General features: G+C 35.2%; 1 protein-coding gene across 8 annotated transcripts in view; it reads right to left on the bottom strand.

Annotated features, from left to right (window-relative positions):
* Positions 1-25,891, bottom strand: part of gro (TLE family member transcriptional corepressor groucho) — a 408,405-nt gene that overhangs the window by 20,134 nt on the left and 362,380 nt on the right. For 5 of the 8 annotated variants that reach the window (XM_081734075.1, XM_081734077.1, XM_081734076.1 and 2 more), the window contains 6 exons: positions 22,129-22,281; positions 18,212-18,442; positions 13,175-13,254; positions 10,783-11,032; positions 5,411-5,590; positions 2,826-3,269 (listed from right to left, as the gene is read on the bottom strand). In XM_081734075.1, coding sequence (XP_081590201.1) covers positions 2,826-3,269; positions 5,411-5,590; positions 10,783-11,032; positions 13,175-13,254; positions 18,212-18,442; positions 22,129-22,281 — 1,338 coding nt within the window. The remainder of the gene's footprint in view (positions 1-2,825; positions 3,270-5,410; positions 5,591-10,782; positions 11,033-13,174; positions 13,255-18,211; positions 18,443-22,128; positions 22,282-25,891) is intronic. The other 3 variants (XM_081734081.1, XM_081734082.1, XM_081734080.1) reach the window with 2 other exon arrangements.

Below are 25,891 nucleotides of genomic sequence, written 5' to 3'. Positions count from 1 at the left end.
TGGACCTATGAAGGGCATTGTAAGAAATTTATGAGTGAGTGGTAAGGCAGAACTTAAGAACAGTCTTTCATAGTGATAGTTATTACGTGACTCGGGCAAGATAAAAACTCTAGCTGTCTCGACAGGCGAAAAGTATCAGATAAATGATTGACTAACGAGATGTATATGAATAATAATCATGAATGTTTTTTCTGAGCAAGACTGAGTGCCAACGTAGTCCGCAAGAGAGTCTATCTGTATAACGAAAAGATTCACAAATCCGGTATTTTATGCTTTTCTAAGTTTTGAAATATTAAAGAATGAGAAAAGTTTATTTATGTAATCTTCAAACTTTTTCTCAACGAGGAAGACAAGCCACCGGACTATGCTGTAAAAAATGTTGGCAGTGTGGCTTCTGTCACGAGTTATTTTTTAGCAATAATGCCAAAATATTTCCATGAGACATATACTGCATTTTGGGTAATACGTACGTGTTTAATTGTAAGTCGCTGTGCGTTGATTTGATGGTCTATCATCATACGTATCGATTTTTTTTAAAGAATTTTTGATTTCATGCAGTTTATTTTTGTAGAGTAAAATTATATCATTGTTTGAAATTTATCGTTCTCATTTACAAAACTACGAAATTGCAGCACACAGAATTAAAATATTTTAACAAGACATGTATTTAGGAATGGCACTACAGAATGAGTTCATTTCTTATTTTTGTTTTAAGGTATTGGTTTATATACTTAAGCATTTGTCAGCAGGTACAATGAATCTTGTATTATTTCTGTGTGTTATTATTATTATTATTATTTAAATTTGTCTCGTGTTCTACTGTCTGTGTTTTATTTCTATTCTTGTTTAGATTATCAGAAAGGGCTATTAAACTTATAACTGAGAAAAGAGCTAAAACTGCGACATATGAGGTATGGGAGTCTGTTGTCAAAGTGTAATGCTAGTGGAGGAGTGAATACGGTAACGGAGTTTTTGCTTTCCTGGATGCAAACATAAAAGACTGGACTGAAAGGTAATGAACAACAGTATTGCAGTGTGAACATCCGCAGAATTGGCGGGTCTTCAACGTCACGGTTACGAAGAATAGAGAAGAAATGAAAGAGATGTTTTACCGAAATTCTACCAAATCCAAAAGGTAAGCCACAAGAGAAATTTGAAATACCGGTATATGGACAACATATTTGTAATTTCAAATTTCTATCTTATCTGTAGCCTAGAGTTTGAGAAGAGCATTTGTAGAAAATTCCAGCTCCCTACGTCCGCCCAACTGTTTCTGGGAACTGGTGAACAGACCATGCCCCCCTCCCCCCTTAGGTTCATATTTCGTAAACTCCCTTCTACCCTCAGTCTAGCATTCAATGGACAAATCTGTACAAAATCTAGACGACTTCTATCTCCCACATTTCCACAAACATGGTAGAAGTTGAAGTTCAAGGACCCTCTTCTTTCCCGTAGGGATACCATTTTGTAATACTCTACCCCACTATCAGCCTAGGGTTCAAAGAGAACATTTATACAATAATTTCGAAGATCTGTAAAAGACGAAGAAAATGTGGTATGCATGCAGAAGTGGTATTTCGTAAAACTTTACTTCCTCTGTCTAGGAGGTACTGTACATGCGAAATATTTGTACACAAGATTTCGAAATTGTACATCTAATAGTTTCTGAGATCTGAAGAACAGCAAAAAATTATTTTAACTTCTCTATTCTCAATTAGGAAAGCCGCACTTTAAAAAAGTTTTATCTACAGCCTAGAATATAAGAACACTTATACAAAATTTCAAGATTACATATCTAGTTACAAACTAGATTACATAGTTTTGAATATTTGGCGAAGAGCAAAACAACATAAAAGCCTACCTAAACCCTCTTTGGGTCCCATCTCGCGAAATACTACTTTATCTACAACCTGGAGTGTAAAGGGAACATTTATACAAGATTTCAACATTCTACACTTAATGGTTTCGGGTATCCGGTATCACATGTTCTAGTATAGTACTTCAGTAATATTAAAGTAATTATGAAAATTTATAGATATCGGCATTATTTACAATAACAGAAAATTCCTATAGATATGTTTCTACCTGCTCTCTTGTTGAGCTCGAAGTAATTATTTTGACGATAATTAGTGCACTATTTTCATAAATATGTATATTCTATTTAAAGAATTCAACCCAAATCATCTATGGACAGTCTTTGAACAAAATCATCTACAAAGCAACTATTTCAAGAATTGCTTTCTAAGATGTCTTCTGAAAATCACTGCTTGTTGATTAAAATAGTTAACTATTTACCTTTAATAGGATAACAACTTGGAGTTCAGCACAACAGTAGGTAAAAATTTCTCCCATGAATTTTCTGTTGTTGTAAGTTCCTTATGAATTTTAATAATTAGTTCAATATCACACTGAAGTATTAAACTAGAACATATGATTTACCATCAGTTCAACATGATTTAAGCTTTGAACTATCTTGACAAAGCACACTCGAGATTTGTGCTTGAAATATAGATTAGCATTTGACAATAAGTTCAGTTTCACAGAAATACTTCCAGGTTAGTCTTGTTTTATACATGCTATTCATTTCACTGAAATGGCAGCGAAGATACCAGAATGGTCTCCCATGGATTTTTGGCCTTAGGATCTAAGAAGACTCACCAAAATGAACATGATTACTGGGAGAAGAGATATGGTATTTTCTAAGTTAAATTATACCTGAAACTAGTCACCAGAGATTTGAAACAATGCTTCATATATCAGTTACAATTACGCAAGTTCAATATACGATTTGATGTTTAATTTTACGAGAGTAAAATCAGACCTACCTGAAAGATGGAGGCTCCATAAGGCGTCCTCCATGCATTTAATAAATTGTCCTTCCCTGTACTAACAAACCACTTCCCACACGCCGCAAATTTCAGAGATAACACACAACTTTCATGGAGGTGCAGCTGGTATTTGTCTGGCTTTGTACAATGCAAAACCTCTACGTTGGAATTTTCCATTCCTACGGCTAACCATTCGCCCATGGGACAATAACCAAGGGAGAAGATTTGTGACGTAAAGTCGTGTTGTTGGAGTTGACGACCTTCCCTTAAGTCCCACGACCTCACTGTGTTGTCGAGACCGCCTGTCCACAGTTTAGTGCCATCAGCTGAAATGTCTATACAACTAGCACCATCTGTATGGCCTTGGAACTGTCGAACCAAAGTCTGGTTATGGAGATCCCAAACTGCAATGTTACCGTCACTACAACAGCTGAAACACACCTACAAGAATAAAAGCAATTAACACAGGTTAGATTTAAAAATAAGTTTAGGAATAATAAAAGGTCATTTCTTTACCTAATCTATATTTTCCAATGTACATAAAATTAATTTTGCAGATTTTTTAAAGAACAATATTTCAGATAAAAGATGCAGCACGAAAACTAGGTACAAGATAATGAACAAAGCAACCCACGCCGTATTTATAAATATAAATTTACAATATTCTAATGGGAAAGTGATGTATAAGTCGACACGCTTGGATTATACAAAAACGATTCAAGTTACTTCGTAATGTTAGAATTAAACACCTGATAAACAAAGCACGGTCTGAAGAAACAAATGATGTAATAGTAACCATGCATTAAGGGATCTCCTCAGGAGAAACTTGTGTTTATGATTTATTACGTCATAATTATTCAACAATGATTATTCTTAATAGAAAATTTTATGGAAAAAAGAAGAGAAATGCCATTTGTAATATTCTTTATTTTCCAATTATTTTTTAAATTAAGAGAACTGCAAATTATCTTGAACATCTCTTAATTTCTTGATTGGATAAGGCTTAACATCCCTTTTTCAGGGTCCATGTCATGAGACAGACTTTTACATGGATCCCGAACTACACGTGATTCCACTGAATCGAATCCAGGTCTTTCGCATAAAAATCGCCGATTACTTAGCTGCAACATAGGGAATCTTCCATCACATAACCTTCTTTTACACATTAACACAGACAAACACAACATTATTCTCTCTGCTACTTCTGTTAAGGTTCGTCTCAGTCTCTTCTAGAAGAGCTACAGAGATTTGCAGTATGAGTAAGTCAATATCAATTGCATACAGTGTATGATGATATTATTTTATTTATTTTTGTATTAATGGTATTTAAACAAAAAATATTACAGTACATACATTTTTCTTCACAAGAATTTTCTTTATTTTATTCTTTAGAACTTTCGCGCACTCTTATGCTACAGTATATCGGTTAGAAATCAATGATTAAAGCTCTAAAACTTTGTTTGACTTGTAATGCAGTATATTGAGCACGCTTGCTCAAAGCACAAAGTTATTGTTGTTCTACATCAGTGAGGGAAAAGTCAAGAGTTAATGCAAATGTTAGAGAATTATTATTATTATTATTAAAAAGCTTAAATTCTACGCATTGCACCGTATAAAATACTTTAGCTGTATAATCTGTTTCTTTACAAAAAGGAACAATCCACATCTGAAGTATTAAACTGCATTTTCTTAATGGATTGAATAATCTCAAGTGAAATTTTCCAACAATTATATTTTCCTAATGTTTGGGTTGAAAATTGCTTTCAAGCTTTCGACTTACGTAAGTTTTTACAATATAAATAAGTTATTAGAAAATAAATACAAATATTATTTAAAAAGTAGTTAACAAGGAACAAAGACAACATGATAAGTCATCAATTGCCGTTGAGTTCATTTTTTCTAGTTGCTGCCTTAACCTAGATTTTTGGGTAATTCAAATTTTGGCCACACTGTCATTTCTATGGATGGCAACAATTTTTCCGATTCGTATTTTCGGGTGTAGAAAAACATTATCTATTATTGTGGTAAGTTGCATTTCATTATCTCTTTTCACTTACGAAAAACAGGCAAAAGAAAAATTGTTAGCTTTTGAAAAATATTTAGTAGTCTGCCCTCTTAAGTAATGCAATAAATTAGTACATTACAGATTACAAATATTACTGCTGAAAAACATTTGGCGAAAATTAGTAATAATAAAATATTTTTTTCAAGATGATACACAAATATATCGTATCGTGTACAGTTTAAATTTACCGTAGAAAAAAAAGAGAGAGAGAACAGAATGCAGCAATACCTGGATATAGGAATTTGATCCCTAGCAACTTCGATTCAGCTGTATCCAACACAAGCTAAACAAGTTTGAAGTTTATAAAGGTCAAAGCATGCAAGAACAAGCACTTCTTTAAGAAAATATGTTAAAAAAAAATATTGTTTCTATTGTAAATATATTTATAGTTTGGACACAAAATATACTTCTCGAGATGTCAAAAACTAAAGAATTTTCGCGAAGTTCAGAATCATTTCTCGCTTGCATATCGAATACCCACGAAAAGGAAAAAGAAAAAAAAAATCAACTTTTATACCTTGGAGTCTGGACTAATGGCTAAAGCGTAGCAAGCAGGTGCACTGGAGGTAAGTTCTGCCTTTATTCTTGGAGTAGGTGAAGCGAGATCCCATATCGAGAGATTGCTAGCTTCTCCACCAACAATCAGCGTCCGGCCATCAGGCAATAGTTTCACTGACCGGATGTAATTGTCCCTTTGCTTTTAAAAAAGAAGAAAGTTTAGCTATTTAAAACATCAAACTGAAGTTATTACAGTAAAAAAGGAACATACAACTAAATAAAAGCATGAAATTATCAGTGTGTCTGAAAAATTTCTACGTTTGTTACTGCATTGAAACTGGACAAATGAAATAATATCCTCATATGCTCAGAGAACATAAAATTAAATAAATTTTACACACTTCTCTGATCCAAAAGAAATTTTACCTCCCAATATATTCGGGGATAGAACTTCTTTTGTGTCAGAGGATTATATTTTATTACGCAAAAAATATTTTATTACTCATTAGACATAACTTTGTTCTGGTAATTATAATTAGACTAATATTTTAGACGATCTTATAATTGACGTACCAAATTAATAACACAACAAAATTGGTAACACTACGTAATTTTATTTTTCTTAATTACTCTCCTTATCTGCTTATTTATTTCAACATTCTTTTTATACATGTGACATTGGAATTTTCGGTCTGAAAGGGAATCTTAAGTCTTAACGTCAAGACAAGTTGCATCAAGAAGGAAAAATACAAGAGTCATTCAAGATGACCGGGATTTTCGTACGTAAATAATCGATGAATAGCCGGATCATGATGAAACTTGCGGGTGACGTAATGTATTCCTTCTCAAGTAACTAGCGCCCGGCATGATGCATTTGGCGCATGCGCAGCAGTTGCAGTGAACATGGCGGCAAGCAGTGTGTCTGTGGAGCAGCGGTGTGTAATAAAATTTCTTGTGAAGGAGAAAATTAAACCAGCTGAGATTTTCAGAAGATTGCAAGCACAGTATGGTGAACAAACGATGTCACGGACAAGAGTGTACAAATGGTGTGAACAGTTTCGCGAAGGACGGGAGCTGGTGACAAATGAATCGCATGGACACATTCGCCCGACTGCAGTCCCACCAGTGAATATCGCACGTGTTGAGCAAATGATTCTTGAGAACTGGCGAGTAACAGTGCGAGATATTGCTGCCGAGGTGAATATCAGTGTCGGGAGTGTTGAAACAATCATTCACGACCACTTACGCTTCCGCAAAATCTGTGCAAGTTGGGTTCTCTGCCAGCTGACATTTGATCAGAAGTGGACACGCATGACGGTCTGTGAACAGCTTCTGAATCGGTTTCGAGTCGAAGGTTGCACTCCATCATCACGTGTGATGAAACATGGTTGCACAATTCAACCCCAGAGACCAAAAGAAGCAGCATGGAATGGGAAGAAATTCACAACAGATGAAGCACTGCAAAACGATGTCCTCCAGTGGCTACAACAACAACCAAGTTCTTTCTACGCCACAACAATGGCAACGGTGCCTGACGCGCACGGAGAATACTTTAAAAAGCTGACACAGTTTGGTGCTTCTTGTGTTATCTGTTTCCTCAGAAGAAATAAAAGTCCCGGTCAACCTTGAACGACCCTTGTATAACAAGTGAAAAGAGAAGGATATATCTCATACATGTTGAATGTACTGCTTTTGTGCGCTATAATGTCTAGCATATACATGTATCGCGTTTGAAAACTAAAAATAACTGGAATTTTATTGAATCAATTAAGTATTAGACAATTCTTAACAGTCCCTACGAGTGTATAATTGTTTTTCAATTAGCATCTTTCATCAGTAAATTACACTTAGTTCTCCGGAATTACACTATTTTTGAAGTCACTACATGTCATTCGATATAATTTACATACACATTTAACATGCAGAAAAATATTCCACTTAACATCTACTCCTATTTATTTAAAAAAAAAAATAAATAAAATAAAAAAAAATAAAAATAAAAATAAATAAATAAAGCATTAGTGTTCTAAGCGAACTTTAGATCGATTATAAATATATTTTTCTTCTATAGTTTAAATACATAAGTCATTATAAATCTTCAAATTGTAATTTGACAAACGTTTAGAAAACTTTCTGCATAGTACATCGGAACGTTCATTTAAAGTTAACGGTAGCCTCTGGATTAATTTCTTTCCTAGAATTTATAGACTGTCTCAACTGAAGATGAAAATAACAAAACAAGAAAATGTTTTAGATTTACGTATGATCAATAGTTATTCTAGGAACATCATAGAAGAATTTAGAAAATGACTTGTGATATAAATATCATATCCAAAAATAAGGCAACAAGCAAATTAAACTAGATTTCTTTCTCTTTTCGGCCATAAACTCATGTCATTTTGTTTGAACAAAGTAGTTAATAAAAATATCGCTTCCAATCATTTGATACTGAAAAAGAAAAGTACTTTGTTAATAAGATTGTCCAACCAGTATCTTATGAAGCCATCTATTAATGTAAGAATTTATATTGACACAACCAAGAGAAACATTACCCAAATTAAAGACCACGAAAGAGATGCTAAAGATCAGGATCTGGCTTTTTCTGAATTGTAAAAACATTTACGAATGTCCAACCATAATATCCACAAAAGCAAGGGACGACGAGATTATACACAAATAACTTTAATAGAAAGGAATGTTGGTTGGATTGGAGTTCAGAGTCCCGTTTCAGCACCGAGACTATATGAGATTGGACCTACAGCTTAATGTGGGATCCGGACTACACGAGCTACCACTGGGAGGAAAATGTGTACGAATCTCCCTATATTGAAACAAAAAAGCCTAAACTCAATTTAGAATAAGAAAGATGTGGATAAGAATTAAGACAGTGTTACAAATAATTTTACAACAAAAGTTTGATATTATGAAGTATATTATGTGTGGGTTATACGAGAAACCAAATGCTCAAAAGTGTTCTCACAGGAATAACTGGGTAGGGGGAAATATGAAGTACTACACTTACAGCATTTATATTCTACAAGTGCTTACTGATCAATGAATGCTCATCGTTCGTTTTCTTTTAGCTATATTACAATTTATGTAACAGGAAGAAAGAGGAAAGCAGGCTGCAGGGAGCAGTAATGAAGTTACTAAGACCAATGCTAGAAAAAAAACGAAAAGTGGACAGGATTAAGAGTCATAGCCACGATAGAAATAGAACCACTCCAGATGATGATAAAAGAGAAACAGTTACAGTGGTTTGGTCATGTAAATGTTAAAAGGATGAAGGAGGGAAGACTGCTTAGAGAAAAAGATAGAAGGGAAGAGACCAAGAGGCCGATAAAGAAGTAGATGGGAGGATAAGATGGTGGAAGCAGTACGAAAAAGAGAGAAAAGAAGAAGAGAAATACAAGGTCAGGAAATTCTAGAGAGTTTTCATTAGACGATTGTGTCGAACGAGAATTAATAAACGGAACGTTTTAGGATTATTATTATTATTATTACAATTTTGTGTATTCTAGTATTTGGACAATGTGAGTGCATTTTAAAGTGACTTGTTTATGCATTTAATTTTGATTCTTAGGTATGCGAGTTCTTGAAATATTTCACTGGATAAATATATGCACATAAAATAGGTCAGTTTTCTTATTAAGGTAATAATATGATGTCATTCTCCTTGTCGTGCCTGGTAACAAAGATGTTTCCGGGTATTTTTCAATATATATAAATAAAAATTATTAAAACTGATGTTACTAGCTGTACAAGGCATTCCTATAATCGTGGAAAACATTAAATTCATTACTAGGATTGTACGCAAGTACGTATTTAAAATTTAAGAATTTGTGTTACGTTATGAGAAAAAACAAGTTAAAACTGTTGACGATAATATTTCATAATTTTGTCTCATTATTGTATATTATGTTCACAATGAGTTAACAATTCTGCATACTTATTATGTTGTGACACTATTACAGAAAGTCTTTTAAATATTCATTCTCCTCTAGGTACGCTATACATACCAGTCTTAATTCTACCCTTGACCATTTCTTCTTAAATATCTGTATACCTTGTTGACTTCATAATTTTATAAATTTGTAGCTACTAACGCACAAATATGTTAAGAAGATGCTTAGCCTATTGTTTTTGTAAGAGCGAACTCTTCTTCCCATCTATCATCACAATGACCATTATCTGAGAATATAGGGTAAGGACAGTATCTTAAGATGGCCAACGAGTATGACTTCCAATTGTCAATTGTTTACAATAACAAAGTCTTAACGTGAGTGTTTTTTCCTTTCTAGCTTCCGTTGTCGATTCTGGTTGTGAAAAGTGAGACCAGGTTATGTGAAATGGTTCAAAATTAATAAATTTGACGTGAAAAATGTTTAAAACATATTAACGATTGCCTTTAACTCTTAATTAGTAGAAGGATAAAGATTGAATAATTGGAACATGGTTAGATATATGAATGAGGTAAGTGAATGTGGCACTATAACGGTTGCTGGTGATTCAAATATAATAATACTAGTAATTCCTAACAATTCCAAAACGAGCGTAACGAGCATGAAAAGCCCTTCAGACCAACTATTTTTACATTAGGTTGTTTAAGTTAAATATAGTAGTTAATGCTGTATGTTTTCTAAAAAATAAATTTATGGAAAATGATCTTAAAAAACTAACAAATAATAGCAATGAAGAGAGACTTATAACACAAGAATACAAACTTAGAATAATAATTCATAATATTACAGGAAAATTATTCACAGAATACAAGATCGTATATAAAGTACGTTAATACATGATCCTGCAGTACTCCGAAATCTTGTTCTCAATTTGTACTTCCTGCTTATAAGCGATTTTTGATGGTGACGTTACCTTTTAAAAAGTATTTTCTTATTCTATATTATTATTATTATAAGAAGAAGAAGAAGAAGCTCTTTCTGTATTGTACTTAAGTACACCATCTAATGTAAAAAGATTGAGGTGCTATCCATGCAGTTTGATTAATTTATGGTTATTAAAATCGGGAATCATTATTTGTCAAAAGTTACAGAACTCGGCAACGAAACTCAAAATGTTTCTCTAGGTTTACCATGAAGGAGCATTTGCCTTAATGGATTAAGTAGCCTGAATATCACGGAAATCTGGAGGATACTGGTATTTTCACATGACCAATGAAACTAGAAATAGCATTTGTGAAGCGATATGTCTGGTTTGTGTTAAAAGTGTATGCAAACTACCACCAATATTTTTGTCACAACAAGAATTACTCATTGCACCTACAACACTATTTCCGTAGAGAATATGAATCCAATTTCTATGGAATGGAACTTTCATATTGCAATACCAAAAAAAGTTCAATTTGTGAGACAGAGAACAAAACCCACTTACCAGGCAGTCTAACTGAGAAACGGGGCTTTTGCTAACAGGTTGGCTGATATCCCAGACCTTGACACATCCTTTACCTCCCGTGTACACATACTTGGTTGGATTACTAATGGTCACTGCACATACTACTTCCCCGTGGCTCAAAGTGTTGATTTGCCGAGCATGTCTTGGAATCCCTGGGCCAATCAGAGCGTCAGTTGGAAAAGGAACTGGTTGCAGCTGACCCTCTCCATTCATGTGGAACGAATACGCACTACGGAAGCAGAGATTAGATTAATATTATATAAGCTAATGCATACAAAATAATATACATTTTGAACATTGTTTCTGAATCTAGTTTTCTAGTGATGAAAGAACTAGACAAAACACACAAGTTAATAATTTTTTTAAAAAAATAATTGTAAGACTTATTGTAAGTTATCAAGCTTGTAAGTAACTTCTTCCCACTTTCTTTGTCAGAATAATTTATGAAAAAATTCCCATATCGAAGAAAGCTACCTAAATATACTTACTTAATGCGTGACCAAACTTAATTTCAACCTAAACCAATATATCAACATTAATACATTTATATAGCATACTCTCTGAGGTATGAGCACAGTTAACCTTCCTAAATTTTGCTACATACTTCTGCTATCCAGTAAATAATGGCAAACGATGTAAGGACTACAACATTGTATACTGTTTTAAGTTTGATTTAAAAGACTTTTCGTTGTTTTCTATAAATGTATAACGCTGGAAAACACCAACGAACATCGTAATCACTTTATAAAACTTGTTCATTTTTATCATACACACACACACACACACACACACACACACACACACACACACACACACACACACACACACACACACACACACACACACACACACACACACACACACACACACACACACACACACACACACACACACACACACACACACACACACACACACACACACACACACACACACACACACACACACACACACACACACACACACACACACACACACACACACAAATTGTAGTAGCCTGATCACTGAATTGAACCGTATCATTTATTTTATTTTACTTGATTTTATTTTCAAGTTCCTGCTCAACATTATTGAAAGTAAATGATATGAAATAGTTGGAGGGAAGAAAATGGGGGAGGAAATGAGAGAAGACCGCGACAAACTGCAGTACACAAACTCGCTGGTCTGAAATCGAATCAGGTATCCCTTGCATCAGTGGTAAGAGCTAACTTATAAACCTCTCTCCTATTCTATTCGTTGCACAAAAATGAAATACAGTATTATGCCCACTTGAATTTTGTATGAGACATCTAAACAGTGTTTTATCCAGTCTACTTAGATTTCGGGAGGAATCAAAGGTTTTACTAGGAGATAAAGAAGGCGTAAATGCTGCGCAGGCTTATAAAGAAATTTGTGCTGCTTATGGGTACGATACATTATCAAAAGCAACAACCAAAAGATAGTTCAGTCGCGTTTGTTCTGGAAATTCCAAGGTCCACGATGCTTTTCGCAGTGGACGACTAATCACAGCACAAGTGGATGATATTCTCCACTAAGTAGAGCGAGTGTATGTAAGCAGTCATGACACTGCCAATAACCCTCTCATCCCTTAAAAAGGAAGCTGGCTACAAAAAGAAGTTCGATGATATGATGCCATATGATCTGGCTCATAAACATTTACTCGATTGGGTTTCTATCTAACAATTTCTACAGAAATGTAACAGACTCGAGCCATTTCTGCACCGATTGATCACGAGTGATGAAAAGTGGATAAACTCCTACAAGAATGTGTCAAAAAGATCGTTGTCGAAACGAGCAGATGCTACACACTCTGTGGGAAAGCCCACAGTGACGCTTTGTCATACTGTGAGTTTGGTGGAATTGGGAGGGCACCGTGCATCACGAGTACTACCGTTGGGGGAATAACACCACTCGTACCTATAACTGTGGACAATTAGGGAGAAAGCACCTAGGAATTCAAAAACAGCAGCCGGAATTAGTCACTAGAAAGGGTGCCATATACCACGCTACCAACGCTAGACTGCATACATTTTTATAATGACCCGTCAGAAATTGAAGCAAACTTGGCTGTCTGGTTTCATATTCACTGTATAGCCCAGACCTGGCATCGTCATACTATCATTTGTTTTGATCTCTGCACAATTCTCTGAATGGTGTTAAGTTAGTTTCAAAACAACCAAAGTGTCATTTTTTCTTGACTAGAAACCACAGAAGTTATCTAGCGACGGGCTTATGATGTTTCTTGGAAAAATAATAGGTCACCGAAAAAATAGTGCGTATGTGGTTTTATAATATCACAATAAATGCATTTTCAATTTGACCTCCGAAAGTTAATATTTTTTAAGATACGTTGTTATGAACCGATACTTACGGCTTTCCTCCAGGTATACTTCCAAGTCCATTAGTACCGAGACCCGGCGTTCGCACATGAGGGTGAGGGTCATATCCAATCTGGAAAAATAGAACAAAAAAAGATACATTAACCCCAATTCTATCACCAAAAATAACATTAATCACAAGAAACAAAGACTAAAGGAGCTGCTATACGCACAACAAGGCAGGGAGAAATTGCATGCATATATTTAAATTGCTTTGATCAAAACCATTCAGATTTGAGACAATAAGTATGTTTCTAACAACTGAAGGTTATCAAATTGTTTTCAATATTTTATTTAGTCCCTTCACTAACAATATCTATGTATATTGTCATCAGAAAACTCAATCATATTCGGGGATTTTTTTTTTTTTTTTTAAATAAGAGCAGTGAAAAGAAGTCGCAACCATCGGTTCCTAACTTTCGAGTGAATATATAAAGGTAACCAAGAAAGTTATGTCGCTTTTTGTGGAGGTCTGTGTTCAATTGACCCTCACACCGTGAGTTGAATGCAAATGGAGATAATGTGAAGGTCAGTTGTTAGTGTGGGTATATCCAACATACTACCAGGTTGTAGCAGTTCAGTTACACCGTGAACTTGCGTAAGAACAGAGTGAACATGGGACCTCCACAGAGCGTCATAAGGGCGTGTATGATGTAAGAGTTCAAACTGGGGTCAAACGCCGCTGCAGCGGAACAGAAGATATGCCAAGCCTTTCGTGAGGGTGTCGTGACTACGCAGACAGTGCAGCGGTGGTTTAACAAGTTTAAGGACGCTGACGAAACACTCGCACCACGTGCCGGAAGACCAACACATGTACAAAACTAAGATCTTCAGGTAGCAATTCAGGCGAACAGTAGCCAGACATGTGAGGAACTGGAATTATAATTCAGTGTGAGTGAAGAAACCATTCGGCAGTATCTACATCAACTACAACTTTGGTTGATGGGTCTTACATGATTTGACTCCGGGCTAGAAGGCAACACGAGCAGACGGCGCCGTCATCATTTGTTAGCATCCCATGAACCGGTTCCAAAACAGCCGAAACCAGCACTGCACCAGCTGGTCAGAGCATCAATGCAACTGTGTACTGTCAGCGGTTGAATCGTGTTCAAGAACTCAAAACTCTGGAGCCAGCAGTTCTGAATCGCAAAGGAGGAGTCCTGTTACAGGACAACGCTAAGCCCCACGTGGCTAGGAAGACCCGGGACACCATTCTACGCCTTGGATGGAGAACACGAATGCATCCGTCATACTCCCTGGACATTGCACCGTCCGATTATTACCTGTTCCATTTCTTGGACAATCACCTTAGAGGACGCCAGTTCAAATCCCTAGTAGAGGTGCAAATGCACTTGATATCTTCGCTTCACGACCAACCAAGTTCTACCGCGATGGAATTCATGGCCTACCTGAACGTTGGGAGAAAGTCGTCTTAGGTGACATATCGATGTTTCAAAGGTGGTGAGTGAAAAAGCGACAGAACTTTTTGGTTACCTTTATATATACTGGACAAAATCTCGACTATATTACGAAGTTTTAATTAATTACATTTTTATTGAGACTACAACGCAAAGAACAATAAGACGCACATTACAAAGTTACAGAATGAAAAAAAAAAAAAAAATGATTTGAACATGTTACCGAATGATAAAATACACTCTAGAGTTCATATATAGTTGTTGCAAAAAGATTCATGTATCTAAGGAGTGACAACTTATTTTCAGTTGAAGATAATGGCATATGGTATTTACCTCGGCAGCCATCCACGATAATGAAGCAAAAAAATAGGTCCAAAATATCTCTAACAACAAATCTTTCCTTCTCTCCAGGATTACAAGGCAAAATAATACATATAAATTTACATATTACTAAAATTTATATTAAAAATACAGGTATGCAGTCAGTTCTCTACTTACATAAATAGGTAATTTCAGAGCTCTTTGCGTAATATTTTTTAATACCATAACGTTAAGATTTGTCGCAAATACATAAGAAAATATTTTAAAAAATCGAAATAATACTGTTTAATAACATCACACTTGTACATAATATGTTTTAAAAATAGTGTATTTTGGTAGAACACCGATGGTAAAAGAAAATAACTAATTAATACTTCAACAATAGTTTATTATCTAATTAGTTCATGCCTCAGTCACTAGCTGCTTCTCAAAATAGATGTTTCAGAAATTTCAATGTTATTCGTATTTACTACATTGTGATGCATTAAACCGAATTGTCAACACTTTGTACAATATGGCAGCTTCATCTAGTTTGTTGTCCGACATGATGTGAATGGTTAAACTGAATAACTTCTTTTAAACTGTTTACGGGGAAGTGAACTAGAATCTTCATTTACCAAATCCTGTGATGATGTGATCTCGATAACCAACGAGCAAACTGATAAATAAATGGATGGTATCATCTTGAATGTAGAAATTACTCGAATCAATGTCGAAATTTAATTATTTTGCTTAATAGAACACTCAATAACTTTCCTACCCAATTTAATTCGTGAACGACTACTTCTGTTTTCTGAACGTAATGACTACAATTCTTTAGTAATTTAAAAGATATAAAATGGGTGAAGATCTAAGAGATCAAGATGATGTTCTATTTCTGCGTATACGTTTCTTCTTTGTCATGGCTACGTAACTCACAAACTGCCTAGTATACCCCACAAAAAATCAACGAAGTAACAATTATATACAAACACGTTTCTCTAAACCCTTAGGTGATTTTGAGCTTCAGTTAATTTACATATACGATAGTATTCACTGACACACTAATTTGTTCAATGGTCAGCTAGATCACATTATAATTGGTTTACTGTACAGAGGTTAACACTACCATTCACTCTAATCACTTACGCCTTGTCGAACAATACACTACAGTACGCTGGTAAATATTTTATAATTTCTACAAAGTTTTGACAACTCATTTATATGAATACGTATTTTATATACGTAAAATCACACTTCTGATCCTTTTGTTCTAAGAATGGACAAAAATTAATTATCACACATATATGAACGGTTTTGTTTTTCGTATTGGAAAGCTGACAAGTAAGGGTTCTATTTTGATTCTTTGCTTTCCTGTGTTCAGAATCTAAATTAGAAATAATTTCAAATATATCCGGAATATTTTGAACATATTTAAATATAGAATTAAGAATGAATAAAAAAAAACTTAACTAATTATAACATTGAGGAATGAATGAGAGTGATTTCCTTATAATTAACAGTGAAACGATTGATATGAGAAGTATAAACATCCAATTCATAGTCCCCACTTTCTCCTTTATTTGAATTCTTGCTACCTCACCTGCTAATTAACGTACTAGTACAATAGCTTAAACTAGGAAGATTAGTGAGTCAAAAAGGTTTTAGATATATCAATGATATTAGTGTTCAAAAGGTGGAGACTTATCTTAGGATAGGACAGAATATCAAGTATTTTATTTGCTGAACTTCTAAGTATTTACTTAGAAACTTCTCGAAAAAAGAAGACGGAATTCCGATGATGGACTCTTCTCTTAATAGACATTGTGTGTATTTTTCAAGGTGGCGATCAATTTAAAGGTTTACTTTCAAATTTGTGAGATTTAAGTCTCCAAGCAAATTTTTCTCTCAGATTGATTTGCACTCAACGACTGAGGTTCTCTCTCTAAGATTAGTAGTTTCCTTTTAAAGAAACTTTAGTTAATATCAGTTTCCCTTCTTATATAATTTTTTATTTAAAGTATCACCACTTTTAATTTCCATTTCCAGAATTTTTTCCAATGGAATTTTTTCATAATATATACACAATTCGATAGAACCAACTTGGCTAATCTTAGTTGTTTTGTTTTTCAAACTCTTGATCAGTTAGTGGGAATGCTCCTTTTATGATTTGTTGTGTTTCAGCATAAATCACCAAGAAAGTTATTTTCTATATTCTTCATATAAGCACACGTTGCAACTACATACTTAGATTATTATTTAATTTCGTATTTATACTAGCTCTCTTGTGAAACTTAGGGAAGTCCTGTAAAATGTACTTTTTTTCGAATACTTTTACATTTCTTCCATTTCAGTAACTTCTAAATAAGTATCTCAGTTTTCTACTAATACTTGTTTGGAATGTTAGCATTCACATGAAGATGTCATATGTCGTTTATATAAGGACAAACGTAATCGTCGTCGTTGAAAATATAAGGAAAACCGAAGAAAGCTGTTCATTATCTGAATAGAGTTCGACTTCACTTAATCTTTTCAGTACAGATTCAAGGGTAACAACTGTGTTCGAAGCCATTTAAATTAATTTATATAATAACTGATCTTTTCTAAACTTTATTAGTAAAAAACCTAGTTTCTTTACGCATATAGTCTTAGCTGTTCTGAAAATTGTTGGTTGCTTCACTCATCACCTTAGAATAACTAACATATTTTTTTAATAACTTGGTGTTCTCTTTGTAAACCAGCATAGCTCTATTCGCCTCACTGGTCAAGCACATTGTTCATGTAATCCCGATTGGATTTAAGACAATAATGCATAGGGTAACTCTCTCTCTTCATTTCCTCTAACTCATGCGGTACTAACTTTCAGGGTTCTGCGTACTTCATTCATCTCCCCACCTTCCCCAATTTTGAAACAACTGTATTAGATGCACCTGCTACCTTCTCATATCTGCGTGGAAAATATTTAAAATATGTTTTTGATGCTCACAGCTGATTTTAGTTTATAACTTCAATCAACCTAATTCGTACTTCTGAATATCAATCAGTTTGAAAGAAGGTTATCTTTAGATATACATATAACGCAACATTATACAGGCATGTTGCAGAATAGAAATGTGTTACCTACTGGGTGCACTTTACTTAGACCATCGAGTAATCCATTCATAGGGAAAAAAACAAAGGTCCATTGTTGAATCTAGCAATAAAAGCAGCATGCGTAACAAATACTATTAAAAAAAATGGGTTCATTTGACCTACAACGTGCAATATAATGTCAGCGAGCAAACACATTAGTACGTATAGAAAGAAACTTACAAGAGGTCTTGAGTATGATGCAGGGGCCACGCTGTTATGCAAGGAGGGGTTGAATGAGCCACTCCCAGGTAGGTCACTGTTTCGTGACCCAGCCACTCCAGCCAGGGAGTAAGGGGGGTAGGCCCCCACTGCGGGCCCTGCAGATTTCAGTCCACTGGAGCCAGGCAGCGTGGGCATTCCGGAGGAGGTGGGAGTCGTTGCCTTGGAGATTGGCGTGGTAGGTTTGTCGGCCTGTTGAAAGGGTTGTGAAGTATTTGTGTTAAGTTCCGACACAACAAGAGTTGGATACCAAATACCAATTTACTGAAGCTCTGAGTTCAGATTTATTTAAATATACTTATACATAGATAGGGATATTAATTCCAATTTCAAAGAATAAAGTGAAGAGTATAATTTTAATACTTTTAACACTCAATTCTATCAAATAAGTTTATAGTAAACTACCTAGACTGCATGTGAAGTGTATCTTATTATTTATCTTTAATTGTCATATTTTGCAGCTATTAGAACGGTTCCGTATCTACATATAATTAGTATGTTTTAAAAGAAATTGAAGTCACTTACACTATACGCTTTTACAATACGACAATATCATCTCATAGGCAGGACTTAAATATTTTCCATAAAATGAACATACTGTGTATGTACAAGAATTCGAAATGTAAGAATAACTTTATACAAGGTTTGTCAAATTATGTTCAGTGAATAGTACTGTGAAAATGGCTTAGATATGTGGAAATTGAAGAATACAGTCCACACCTGACATTACACATTTTCTCTCTTTCAGATTAATGAAACAGTGACTCATAGATGTCGTACGAAGCCGATCATGAAACTGCCTCTTTCAAGTTTTATAACTCACAGAAAGATCGCCAGTCCGCTCGTCTGATCAGTAGTGACTTGTTTCTTCGCAACGCAACACTCAATTCATTGCTAATTATATACAATGGAATTTCAGACACCTCGGCAAATGTGTCAGCTTTTCTGAAGGACTTTTCAAAACTTCTCAATACTACATGAGTGTTTTGAGTCCTAAAGAGAATACCTGAAGGATATGAATTAGTTTCAGGTTGCAATTGTGCTCTAATTTACCAGACTATCCACTGAACTTAATTTTTAACATACCTTGTAGGAAATTTACTACTATGCAGAACGTTTTCTTATTTGTACTTGTTTCATTTTCTCCCTCAACTCCTGAAACTATGATACTAATTCTTCTGATTTGCAACTGAAATGCATATTCTTAAAGTATTTGACGCGATTTTGTTCTATTTGAAGAATACGATTTTATAGAAATAACTGTTTATAGAATATATCATATATAGGTATCATATTCTCTATATAATTATCATGATTTCCAAATATCTCCTACTGTATTTTTAAAAAAATACAAACCACAAATATAAATAAACTGACATAAAATAGGTTTTCTAGTCTGAGGTTTTGGAATCTCTTTATGGATGTTAATGTTATGATATTTGAAAGGTTTTGTAAAGTTATACAGAGAAAAACAACTTCTGAAAGTTATATTTAAAATAATAAAATATTCCGAGAAAAACAGCAAAACAAAAGAAATAAATGAATTTTTCATTCTCTATTAAGATTCATTAAATCAACTTAACCTTGAAACAAATACGATTATGTAAATATGTTTTAGTTTGGTAATAATTACCATGCCAACGATTTATACTAATTATCACGTTTAAAGAAGACTTCTTTAAAAATGTTAATGCATATTACAAATGATTCTTTCATCAATTGCAAGAAAAGAAATTGCTTTTGGGAAGGAAGGGATGAAAATGGTAAATAAATTAAAAAGTAAATAAATAAATAACAAAAGCACACCATTTGCAACATCTTATATATTGATAGATTATTTTGTAACAATCCTGCATTTGGAAATAGAATTATCCACTTTCGATTATGGAAAATAAATATTCTTTCTCTAATAACTAGTATATTGAGTGCATTAGAGTATTTTCCTTCGTTAAATTACACAAAATCGCAATGTATTTTTGTGCTGAAGCGCTTCTTTCAAGAAAAATTGTACATCTGAATTCTGTGGCTACTCCTGATTATGACTCATGGTACATTCACTCAAATATCGTCATGGTTACCATTTCTTCCTGTTATTTGAATTTCCACATCGATCACATATTTAAATGGGACTATTCTATAACGTTCTGTTCTACATTCACTCCTTTTTACAAATTTTTGTCAATCAAATCTTCATGTTTCACATATTTCCATCAATTGTTGAATAATTTAATAAGCACGTATTTTAGTATTACCAGAATCACAAGTAGTATCAAATGCAGATTTAAGAAGATTGACAAAATTACTTCCTTAAATGAGGCCAATACAAACGAGAAAAGTGGTTCAACGAAGATATTTTAAACCAAGGTTGTGATCAAGCTATGAACTTAAACAATTTCACAAATGCAGGACGTCATTTTTCCTCTCATCGTAAGTTTCGTTAGAGAAAATACCAGTAGTGTAAAAAACGTGAAAATCCAATTAGTTTGTACGATTTGGTTTATCTGATACAATTTCTAACTTCTTTGTTACTTCATTTTCTTACTTCCTCCTCAATGTCGTTTCCATTCATCATGTTACCATCACAGAATAGCATAATATACGAATTCAATGCTTCTATTTTAGAATTCAGGTCTCTTAGAAAATAAAACAGATTAAATAAGCGGAATTATCCGAAACACGTGGTGCTGAAGCAGTAAACGTTTACAATGACGTGCTGGTAGTGGTCAACTTACAGCCTGTTTGATAATTATCCTGTACATCAACACCAGATGTAAATAAAGAAAGAAATAAAAATAAAGTTAAATATGCAACTTCTATACTTCTGCGACCCACCCAACTGAGCCTCACTTTGGTAGAGCTCACTTTTTCTCATAGCATATTATTTCAAGTCGACCACTTGCACACTTCGAGACATTAAAGTAAATTCATTCTATGGTGTGTGTAAAAAATCTTCTACATGGTTTGGCCACTTGACGTGTTGTGCTGACTGTATGTTGACTTCTGAAGATTTTTCCATGTTCAGTGTAACTATATTATTTGCATTTGGTGGAACTTGACGAAGGCATAAGGTTTGAAATCACAATAATTCCATTTCAAATAGGATTACAATAACTATTCCGTACTACATAATATTAGTAGTAATTTAAGTTTTAATCTCTACTTACTATGCAACAAATTATTACTGAATTATAATAGAGTAATCCTTTTATCAAATATAGCATTATATTCTTTTTTGCAAAATACGTTCACTGGTATTTTTTTCCGTAATCTTTTCGCGTCAGAAATCAACGATGTCCAACTTTTGACAGTTATCACTATACAGTATCGAGCTCAGCATGATTCCAACAAAATTACTTTCTTATACTGCGACTTCGAATTTAGTCAGTAAATTTATTTTTATTATTATTTTTTTTTTTTTTTTTACAATAACTTCTAAAAGCGAATGAAAAAATAATATACGTTAGCTCGGTAACGTATGTAAGAAAATGTATTCAATACTTTTGTCCTATTATATAATCACCAGCAAAAAATAGGTTTCTACATGTTCTGTAACTTTAGGAAGAAATGATCAATCTGTCTGAACTGTACAGAAAATCAGTTATCACAGGTTGTTTTCTGCGCCAAAGGTAACTGATTAAAATGGGCCAATTCGTTCCGAAGTTATTGACAAAACATATTGTGGGCAAATTTTTAATGGTAATTATACAACATAGAAGTAAATTACTCAAATCTATTATTTCATTGAATGATTAATTCACTCAAACGCATCTCAGTTTACAAGTCAAATGGTGCGCTTAAAAAAACAATGTAGAAATAAAACCTATTAAATCAAAAGCAAACGGAAAATCCTGCTCTGTTCCAAGGTGCTGAGATCTTACATCTTTACTTTTCAACGATGGTGTACTCCTGCTTGAGCTCGAACCACTCCGACTTGGAGGCCGTTCTGACTTTAGGCTGCCTAAACCACCTTTCTCTCCGTTTTCCCTGATATCACCTGGATGGTCTCCATTTGGATGAGGGGAAGCAGGATCCTATCGAGAAACCAATGAAGACTCATCAACTGATTAGCAATATTAAACAAATGCATAATCATATTTCGTAAATTTTATAATGTGCACGGAAAATAATTTTCCTTTCTTCAATAATAAAATAAAAATCATGAAATATCTATGATATACCAGAATTCTGATCAAAACAATTGTGTGCAATCGAATAGTCTATAATGGTAATCAGTGCTGACAAGCAATTCACGCACTGTAGAAATAACTGATATTTACCTTACTTTAAACGCATACATACTTATATAATATCTAATTGACTACTACCGAATAATAATATACATCGACTAATCACTGAAGTATGAACACCTAGGTAATAACACAAAAGCCCTTCGTCTTCGGTACAACAGGTTTTGATGTGGCAGGGCCGTAATAAGATGTCAGTATTCACTCACTGGTATGGCAAACCAAGCAACATATCTGATCTTCACTTACATCCAAGAGGGAGGTGGAGATGTTTCGAAAGATGGGATGTGCCATTCCATGGCGTCCCACAGGTCTCCAATGGATTGAGATCTGGAGAGTTCGGTCTCCATTGAAAATGACTGAATTCTTGCACAACACACACACGGCGTTGCTAAGATGAGGGTGACAGCAGAGAGTCTACTGAATTTCGATTTATATTTTTAGTTTAGCGTCTCTTTTCAGCAGCGAGGCTATATGAGTCATGAATCTCAACATCAGCTCTTGCCGGGACTCGAACCCGGGTCTCCCATGCCAAAGGTCCGTCCGCTAAGCGCTTAACCACGAGGGAGCTCGGGAGTTTGCTGAGAAAAAATGAAATCTTTGAGTTATACGTCCCACGCTTATGCCGGGTAGGCTAAAGGAGACTATGATGATTAGAAATGAATGAAATGGTGGAATGAAGAAAATGGGAGGAAACGGGAGAATCCCGAGGAAATCCACACACACACGGTGTTTGTCCACGACAAAGTTCACTTGGCGCGAGCTGAGATCGAACCAGGAACCCCTGCCCCAGAGGTAAGCGCTCTATCACTGCGCCACCGCGGCCCCGAGAGTCTGCTGGAATAATATGTACATGCGAATATATGGCTCGTTATAGCCATAAGGTATGTATTATCCCGTTGACTACATTCATATTGAACAATTAGGGGCTCAACCGCGATGAGCCTGTACCAATCGCCAAACACAATGCTAACCCAACACACAAGTCTTGTGGAGTCCTCTGCAATCTTGCTGATGCTTGATCACTTGCTCATGTTGACAACAATCTTTATAAGCTTTCAATGGTTGTTCTCGAACACTTACCGATACAGCCACTTACACTATCGCTGCACAAGCCCACTGAGACTCCACGATCTAATTGTCGCTAACGCTCTCGTCTTTGGTGTGTGCGATCTCGGGTTTGATTCTTCGTGGGGACATCTGGTCGGAAAAGTGTTCAAGATTTTTCAGACTAGTTATCCTGAATGAAATTTTCCTGGGTTTTCATCACTCACACTAGCTAAATGCTAGGATGGTAACTAACAATGATCCTAGGCCGCTTCCTTCCTCCCCAATCCCCTTGGTAGGTGATTGCCGAGGGACGTCAGCCCTCGTATGTGATGGGCTAACATGGCCAAAGATACCGAAAGTCCAGAAATATAATTCCTAATCCATAATCTAACCTTTTCGGTCACTAATGAATCTTGGTATTTATCCATCGCGCATGAACTCTTACTACTGACTGCCTATATATGGGCCCGTAGTTGTGCACTACGTGGTGTGGGCTACGTTACTACGGAACATGCGGCATCAAAGTCGAATCTAATATTCAGACGGAGCACCATAATTCAGTAAAACGGTTGGTGTATGAATATCAGACAATATATACCACCAAAAAATATACATCATATGCACTTGTCTCGGTACGGAAAGAATTAGTTTTTTTTTTTTTTAAATCAAATTTATAAGTGAAGAGTTTAAGCTGATGAATTAATCACAAATAACATGTCTTTCTTTCTTTTCTTTTCTTTTCTTTTTTTTTAAAAGTATCAATGCCACATAGTCTCAGTACTTGATACATAACGCTTTTTTATATTGTTAAAATACGCCATAAGAAACAATCTTTAACTACTACAGTGTGTATTTGACTATTAACCACTAAAACAAAAACAGTAAGTTAAAAAAAAAAAACGTAATATACAGGCAACCACGAAAGTTCTGTCGCTTTTCATTCAACACCTTCGAACATCGATATGTCACCTAACACGTAGCTGGAAGATCAAAAATAGTCCTCATCAGCATCGACGACCTTCTGCCAACGTTCTGGAAAGCCATGGATTCCATCGCTGTAGAACTTGGTGGGCCGTGAAGCGAAGAAGGTATCAAGTGCATTTTGCACCTCTAGTAGAAATTTGAAATGGCGAAGGTGATTGTTCAAGAAATAGAATAGATGATCATCGGACGGTGCAATGCCCGGGGAGTCTGGCGGGTGCAATAGTGTTTCCCATTCAAAGCGTAGTCATGTAACAGGAAAACCCCTTTGCGATTTAGAATTGCTGGCTAAAGAGTTTTGAGTTTTCTTCTTGAACACGGCTTAACTGCTGACAGTGCGAAGTTGCATTGGTGCTCTGGCCAGCTGGTAGCAGTTCCCGATGCACGATACCGTGAGCAGTCCATTAAACATACAGGGGTACCTTATTCTGTTGCAGTGCTGGTTTCGGCTGTTTTGGAGCAAGATTCGTGAGATGCTAAGCAATGATGACGGTGCCGTGGAGTTTCGTATAGGACCCACTTATCACATGTTGACACCCTGTCCAAAAATGGCTCCTTCCTCCGACGAGACAGCAAAGAATCACAGGTGTCTGCTCGCGCTGCCTTCTGTCCCAGAGTCAAATCATGTGGGACACGCCTATTCAACTTTTAGTGCTTCCCAAGCTGATGGAGGTGCTGCCGAATGGTTTCTCTTGGTTTCTCTACTCACACTGAATTATAATCCCAGTTCCTCACATGTCTGGCTACTGTTCGCCTCAATTGCTGCCTGAAGATCTTCATTTTGTACATGTGTTTGTCTTCCGGCACGCGGTGCATTTTCGCGTGTTTTGTCACCGTCCTTAAACTTATTAAACCACCGCTGCACTGTCCGCATAGTCACGACACACGCATAGTCTCACCAAAGGCCTGGCATATTTTCCGCCGCGCTGCAGCGGCGTTTGACCCCAGTTTGAACTCTTACACCATATATACCCTTATAACGCTCTGTGGAGGCCCCATGTTCACTCTGTCCTTACCAAGTTCACGGTGTAACTGAACTGCCACAACCCTCACCAACAACTGACCTTCGCCTTATCTCCATTCGCATTCAATTCACGGTGTGAGAGCCAAATGAACACAGACCTCCACAAAATGCGACAGAACTTTTTTGGTTACCTTTATAACATATTATTTTCAAACAAATTCATAGACTGTCAAGGTAGAATGTAAACTTTTCGTTTTTTTTAAAAAAAACACCATAATATTTGAAGTAATTACTAATCATATAATACCAGGAAAGCGAAAAAATAATAAAAACAAACTCTCATCTCAATATCTTCCGAAGTATTACGATATATAGTTTGAGCAGTCTATGGAAAGTGTACGA

This window comes from Thermobia domestica, chromosome 12 (genome assembly GCF_964235325.1).
Source record: "Thermobia domestica chromosome 12, izTheDome1.hap1.1, whole genome shotgun sequence".
NCBI classification, from domain to species: domain Eukaryota; kingdom Metazoa; phylum Arthropoda; class Insecta; order Zygentoma; family Lepismatidae; genus Thermobia; species Thermobia domestica.
The sequence above is the reverse complement of the archived record's forward strand: the minus strand, read 5'-3'. Positions and strand labels throughout refer to the sequence as shown.